A 7,260-nucleotide genomic window follows, 5' to 3' on the forward strand; every position below is an offset into this window, starting at 1 on the left:
TTATACAAGAAAACCCTTTCGAAGGGGGTCTTCTTCTTCAAATTCAAACTCGTGACATCCGGTTCTGTAGGCTTTGTTTTTGATTTCAATGATCACCGCATCTTTTTTGCCAACCTTAGTTGCTTTAACTGCTGATACAGTTGCACTGCACACGAAAAATGCACATTTCATTGTTGATAATATGAAATGTTTCACATTCCTGTACGGAAAGTATTTTTTTATGATACATGATACGATTTTTCGAAGTGCTTTTTTTTTGCTTGCTACAGCTAAAATTAAGCAACACTAATGACGTTGTACACTCGCTTGTACACTGTATGGAAAAAAAATTTGCAAACAGGTAATTTCGAGCAATCAAGAAAATCCCCGTCTTTAACAGACGATAATTTTTTCATTGTAACATGGCAATATGGAAACACTGTTCATCGAATTGTTTGTAGCTTCAACAATCTAATTAAAAGGCTGTCCTAAATGCTGTAAACATTGATATGCATATTAAACGTTTCCACATAAATTCCTATGCCATTATCCGTATACACAAGGGCCCATGAGGGAGAGAAGTACCTGTTTGAGAACTTCTTTTGGAAATAAAATCACAACATTTTTTGAGAAAGTCAGCTATATTCCCTAGTCAACAGTTTTTGGGCCCGTATTTTGCTATTCAGGGCCCATCTAAACTGGTATATGGACCCATTTATTGTAGGGCCTGAGAATATTCAACATAATCATTGGAAGACAGACGCCTTTTAAACAATTGTGGTTATTTCTCTCACCATTGTTTTGTCACAATACTTCCATAATCACGTGTCTCGCCGAGTTTTAGTTTTCCGCTAAAATAGTCGAAAGCTGCTCGACAAGTAGATCCGGAGCCGCAGAAACCGCGGTTCACCTGTAACCGACATGGATTTGTAAATCCTGGAATTTGTCTTCTTTTTAAACCTTGCCTTGGAAATAAAATTGCACGAATATTTCGCTTGCATCCTCTTTGACCCTATGCAGTATATGTTTTTCTAGTAACTATTTAAAACCGCGCTTTTGGCTTAGATCCAAAAGAATCCTATTGCCAAACCGTGTTCAATAATTAGATGGTAGCACGTTTGTTTAAAGTAAAGGCAGCTCACTGAAAACATTAAATCAATGTTCGTTTGAGGGCAAACAAAGTTTTGTTCCTAAACTCACCATGGACTCGCCAACCACGATGAAATGAAACGAAAACGATGTATGATTTCTATCCGCAATAATGGTACCGCTGACTGGAACTTCTTTCTGTCAACAAAACAAACAATTTTACTAAAATTTGTCCTTTAAACACCGTTTCAGTTGTCAGTGTTCTAACCCAAGCTTCGATTGCTCGTTCCGTGACGTCATCACCTAATGACGTCATAGCGCTGATCTCATTTTTATCAATGTCGATTTTGAGTTCGTCCTGGTAAACCACCACGTAGTAGGCACCGCCGTACACGAGGTTGGCACTTATTTCCAAACCTGTCGATAGTTTTAAACTTCGGTCTGCAAAACAAAAGCAGCAAGAGTTACATAGATTTTTTTTGGAGCCCGAAATTTGACTGAAAAATGCACCTTTTGCGTGCACGAACGAAGGCACCATGTTCAAGCGAATGTTTCCAACTTTCCCATTGGTCCATTCTGCGTAACACGTGACCAGACCGGGAGGACATTGGACGACCAACTTTGTTTCCGGTTCAGTGCCTTGAATCAAACCGTGTTCCAGCAAGTACCTTAGCAGTGTATATTGGTAAGATTAAACATATATGTGCTTAATGTAGGGTTGGCTGTATTAAGTTAAATTGTAGTTAAACAACTTAAATTGTAGTTAAACCACCTTGTAAAGCAAATAGTCGCCTCTCCGCACATCGGCAAGTACATGGTAGCTGCGCAAAAGATCACACCGACGTCGGCCACTGATTGGTCGTGAGCCACTGGCATGACAACGGTCATGGATCGGTAACCACGGGGTTCCCAACATAGCTGCCTGTGATATGAGGTGAGCTTTTTTACGTTGGCAAATGTCTTCTACTACAATGCACTGTAAAGATGCAGATTTCAGTCGCACAATCCACTTACTTGCGAATGAAATCCAGGTTTTCGTGCACGTATTGCTTTCTCTCCTCAAAGCAGCTTCCTTCGATTTTCGGTAGTCCTCCGGTAATGATCCGCATAGGGGAACCCCCGCAATGGTAGTCGATGGTCTTGAGGCGCATTTTCAAACGCTTGATGCGCTTCCGTTTCTTTACTTCGAATAACTACACTGACAGTTCAATCGTCAACACTTCTCTATGAAGGCCGTAAGCCGGATTGCAAAACCAGCAACGTTGGCAACTCACGACAAGTCAATATTTGGTCCTGACATACATTCGCCTGCAGGTCAATAGAACTTCATATGTGAAATATAAGCATACCATTTTGCTCATACCGCAGTTCAAACCAAAGTACCAAACGTTAGTTGTATACATAATGATTTTCTGAACGATTAAGTGCTGGTCCTTGTTAATTTTGGCGACAAAAAAATAAGGCCGGGGCAGCGAAGCCTGTTAGACTAAACCTAATGATAAAGAATAAAGCTTCATTTCATTCGGATTATTTTCTAAGCAGCCAATAGAAAGTGTACATATAGGTATATGGTAGATTTTTGACAAACCTGTCTCATATAGTGCTGAGACAATTCTTCGGAAATTAAATGTTCTTTCGGCTGGGTAAACGCTATAGAACAAACAGGCGATTGTTTGTAAACAGAAGAGCGGTAAAAATTGTGGGAAAGCGAGAAAAAATTGTGCCTGGGCGAGACGAACCCCCTTTTTGGAGATTACATTGGATGGTAGGGGTCTTTTTGTAACTTGGTGGTTTTCAACCTTTTGTCATGGCGGACCACTTACGATTTTTTAATTCAAACTATATCCGCACATTATAGAAATGTGCTCGCGTGCCACCGGTTGGGAAACACTGCTCTACGGACCCACGGTTGAAAACAGCTGATTTAATGCAAAAAAAGCTTAGTCACAAAGCAAACAATAACATTAAATCCATGAAGCCCCAAAATTCACATGGGTCGAAGTGAGCCACAACGGATTCACCCCCTCTTGTGGCGATTGTTTACAAAACATGTACCCTCTCAGCAAACTAACTTAGGCTTAACGAATTAACTGTGACATAGGATAGGTTCATAATCGAGGGCTCCGCGAATACATTTAGCGCGATCCACAAATGATATTCGTAATATGTCTCACGACGCAAATAAGAGGGTAACACTTGCAGTTTTCCTGAGGTCACTTCTGCTTGCGGCGAATTCAACACTTACGTAACTGCAACGTAATAATTGATCATGTGCAAAACAACATACAGCGCAAATGATTATATGATAACGAAGGGACTCACTTGAATATTGACAACATGTGCGCATTGAATGTTCGTTTAGGCGCAAGAAAATTTAACCAAATTTTCGCGTCACAAAATGAACATTCTGGCCAAAATTGGGTCGCAACCCACCACATGTGGCCCCCTGTCTTAAACAACATCAGCTTCCTGCCAACGTTTTGCCACCCTAAAACACTTTAATGTACGTAAAAAATTTCGATATCATATATCAAACAATGGGGAATTCGGAATATTCTGCTGTTCGCACCACACTGCCCTGATCTATACCAGGCGAGGTTACAGTTGTATGTCGGATGCTGTAATGTTTTGTCGGATGCTGTAACGTTCCCACGGAATTCATATGCGAACACCATAGCACAAGCTGTTCGTTATTTTCTGTCAGAGCATATTTTTGCATTAGTATCAGTGAATGGTAATTCGGACTGCAATTTTATAACTGTTTTAAAATTGATCATATCCTTTCTCTTTTTTGCTAATCAAATGTTGTTTAATTTGGAATACTGCTTTAGCTTCCAAGAACGGTTCGACTGTTCGCCTTTCAGTGTATAATAACAACAAAGATAAAGCACGCTACTAGCGTGTAGAAGTAATGCCATGCTTACGCATAGCAAGGCGGGATCGCCCCACTGCGCAGGCCCTTTATATTTGGCGATCACAGCTCTAATATTCTGATCATAAGGTTCACAGGCTTCGCAGCCAAGGCATTGCAGCCAAGCTGGATCAGCCACTTTTCCCGACAAGTCGCAGCGAGATCTGAAATATCAAGCTCCCGGTGAGGTTTGAACTCACGACCCTGGGCTAACCAGGCCCAACGCTCTACCAACTGTCAGTGGCTTCACGGGGTATATTGTGGCCAAGGTACACTGGTGCGCAAGCGCACAACTTGTCAGGCGACCTCGAGTCTCTTCTTTGCGAAGTCATTTTACTGCAACTGATTAACAGATACACAAAATGCAGTTTAATATTAACGTACTGATTTGCAGCTCACTATAATAAAACTACATTATCAGCTTTGTTGCTTCTGTTGATCAATCTTTGTTGGTAATTTATCAATCCCCTACATGTGAGCGTGTCATTTCCTCTCACTACACGATGCTCTAAGTATTGGCAGTGGAGAGGTTTTAGTTGCCAACGTGACCAAATAACGTTTTGATGAATTTTGGGTGGAAGTGCTTCTAATTTATATTCGGTTATTCGGTCGTATTTCATTTACGTGATTACGCAGTAATGTGACACTCTTGGATCTGCTTTCATTGTTGATGTATGGTCGGCGTTGGTATAACGCGAGTTTGGTCGTTTGGCTGCTAATAATGTCCCACATGTTCGTGACATAATGGGAGGAAGTTGTACTAGTACGCAACGTGGTTTGATCGATGACCATTTGGCTTGCTGTGGTAACAGTTCTGTAGAAGTTCTTTGTTGGATGTGCATTTAACGCTTATTTCAACCAGTGACTTTCGCTGCGAGCATTGTTACAGTGTTAAATTTTGTACTACGTTCCACGAACGGTCAGTGCACTTGCAAGCCCTGTAGGCATGCATTTTAACAGATCTATATTTACATGAACTTGTATTCCTAAAAAGTTAGCCACCGATTTCCATGCCATTTTATGTTGCAAAACAGAACAAATCCGTATTATAAGGTTCTCAGGCTTCGCAGGTAAGGCATTGCAGCCAAGCTGGATCAGCCATTTTTTCCAACAAGTCGGTGCGAGTGCGAGATCAAGCTCTCGGTGAGGTTTTAACTCACGAACCTGGGCTAATCAACTCCCGTGGTTTCACGGGGTATCCTGCTTTGCTATGCAAAAAGAAGGTATTTCTTCTGCGTTATCCGTATAAGGTTGTGTTAATTTGGATAGAAAACGCTTTTGCAGATGTCAACAAAATGATCGCAAACCCAGTTTATCGAGATATCTTCTGGGTGACAGGCATCTTAGCAATGGGAGGGAATTCATTTGTATTTGTTACAACCACACTTGATTTGATTAAAGTCAATAAAAATAACAATTTGTATATTAATACAAGCGTTTTTGTTCTTAATCTATGCGTTTCTGACCTTCTCATGGGAGTTTATCTACTGGCAATCATAATACAAGCTAACAGATATTCTGGATCTTATTGTTTGTTTGATAAGGAATGGAGATCAAGTAGCTTGTGTTCAGGACTTGGGGCACTTGAACTGGTATCATCAGAAGCATCAGCACTCACAATGACAGCTATGACAACATTTCGCCTGCTATCGGCCTATAGACCTTTCCACGTGCGATATGTCGGTGTCACTAAAACTTTAATTGCTGAATTGTCTTGTTGGATATTAGCTATTTTGTTGGCAACCGTTCCTTTCCTTCACCCAATTTCTGGGTACTTTGTAACTGATGTTTGGTTTCCAAACAACTTTTATGAAACAGATTTCGTGTCAAGAGAAAACATGGTGTTACTTGCAGAAAGAATTCCGGCATCAGAGCCAGAGTCTTGGTACGATGTTAAGCTTACAATTGAAAACACTTTTCCACGTAATTCTATCAAAAGAGAGTTTGGATATTATGGTGGAACGAGCGTCTGTATGCCACATTTGTTTGCAACAACCAATGAGTTTGCTTGGGAATATTCAACATTCCTTATTACACTTCACTTCCTCATGTTTATATATATGGTGGTTGCTAATTTTCTTGTTTACAAGCGAAGCAACCGCATGAGAGGCTCCAGAAGAACTGACGTCAGCTCCCAGATGCAGAAGAGAATCACCAGGTTGATTTTGACCGACTTTTGTTGCTGGTTTCCAATTTGTTTCATGGGATTTTTGAGTTTTGGAGGAATGAAGATGCCGGGAGATTCTTATGTGCTGAGTGCGTGTATGTTGCTTCCAATCAACAGCGCCCTTAATCCCTTGCTCTACTCCAAATCATTAGAGGAGCTATTGTAGAAGATAAAAGAATGGCTCTTTTCCAAAATATGGTCATCACGTACATCAAGGAGTCGTCCGTCTGAATTAAGCGTTAGATACAACCCCCGTGCTGAGCAGGATGGTGATCGAGTAATTGAGATTGTTGAATGATTTAGCAAACGTCATACTTAACAAATGTTGCAAACTTTTATTCCAATCCAATGTTGTCTGTTCTTGTGATTTGGTTTAGTTACTATACTGTAAAATAACTTTCCCGAATTTGTAAATATTTTATCATTTTTTTGGTAATACTGCTAGTGACTTGTATGCAACTTACATTGTTTTGTAACAGGGAAAAAAACACTGTGAAAACAATTAATTCCAGTATATTACGAAAGATGTAGCAGGCAAATCAGGCCCAGGGGTTCCCAACCATCAGGCAACATATAGAAACAACTACAAGCCGTAATGTGTGAGCTTTTTGTTGCAGCAGCGGTGTAACACTATAGGAACGCCGTCTGTCTGCCACATAAGATAAAATAAATAAACACTCTATGGCGGTCTGTCTAAAACGCACAAATATCTTTTTCCTGTAGACCACCATATTCTCGTCAAGTTTTTTGTATTCGTGAGAAATGTAGGAAATGTGGTAACTGAAAAATGATGCAGAAGACAAATAAAACACTATTACGAGATTAACAGAAATCAAACAAACACACGTCACCTGCTGTTGATAAAAAACAAGCTTTATGGTGATTAAATACAACAATACAGTATAGTACTTTGTTTACGAAAAAAAAATAACGACCCGCAGCACGAATGCACGACGTCATTGAACAATATTAAAAACAGTGGTAAAAGATGTACTCAATCCATGAAACACAACACCAAACAAAACTGCCAGCAATATACTAACGAATTCGGGGAGAATTATTTGGATGTTTATTAAGGCTTGGGTGCGGTTTAACCACATGACTTCGCATACAT

The 7,260-nt window shown here is 40.2% G+C and overlaps 2 protein-coding genes across 2 annotated transcripts; one reads left to right on the forward strand and one right to left on the reverse strand.

Annotated features, from left to right (window-relative positions):
- LOC145907169 (trans-L-3-hydroxyproline dehydratase-like) lies at positions 1-2,323 on the reverse strand. Its single transcript, XM_082994598.1, has 7 exons — positions 2,083-2,323; positions 1,841-1,990; positions 1,579-1,736; positions 1,337-1,509; positions 1,180-1,266; positions 774-889; positions 1-145 (listed from the first exon to the last, which is right to left on the reverse strand). The coding sequence occupies exons 1-7, from the start codon at positions 2,217-2,219 to the stop codon at positions 1-3; spliced, it is 966 nt and encodes a 321-aa protein (XP_082850724.1). The 5' UTR covers positions 2,220-2,323.
- Positions 2,324-5,451: 3,128 nt separating this feature from the next.
- Positions 5,452-6,312, forward strand: LOC145907171 (G-protein coupled receptor GRL101-like). The gene has a single exon (XM_082994599.1). The coding sequence runs from the start codon at positions 5,452-5,454 to the stop codon at positions 6,310-6,312; it is 861 nt and encodes a 286-aa protein (XP_082850725.1).
- Positions 6,313-7,260: the final 948 nt, after the last annotated feature.

Source organism: Ascidia mentula, chromosome 6 (assembly GCF_947561715.1).
Source record: "Ascidia mentula chromosome 6, kaAscMent1.1, whole genome shotgun sequence".
Lineage (NCBI taxonomy): Eukaryota > Metazoa > Chordata > Ascidiacea > Phlebobranchia > Ascidiidae > Ascidia > Ascidia mentula.

Bases quoted from the DNA above. Each gene is read 5' to 3' on its own strand.
- LOC145907169 (XM_082994598.1), bottom strand. From the start codon at position 2,219: ATGCGCCTCAAGACCATCGACTACCATTGCGGGGGTTCCCCTATGCGG. The intron at 1,737-1,840 runs GTGGTTTAACTA...TACACTGCTAAG, and splicing joins GCGACTATTTGCTTTACAAG to GTACTTGCTGGAACACGGTT. The intron at 890-1,179 runs GTGAGTTTAGGA...TGTCGGTTACAG, and splicing joins TCGTGGTTGGCGAGTCCATG to GTGAACCGCGGTTTCTGCGG.
- LOC145907171 (XM_082994599.1), top strand. From the start codon at position 5,452: ATGGGAGTTTATCTACTGGCAATCATAATACAAGCTAACAGATATTCT.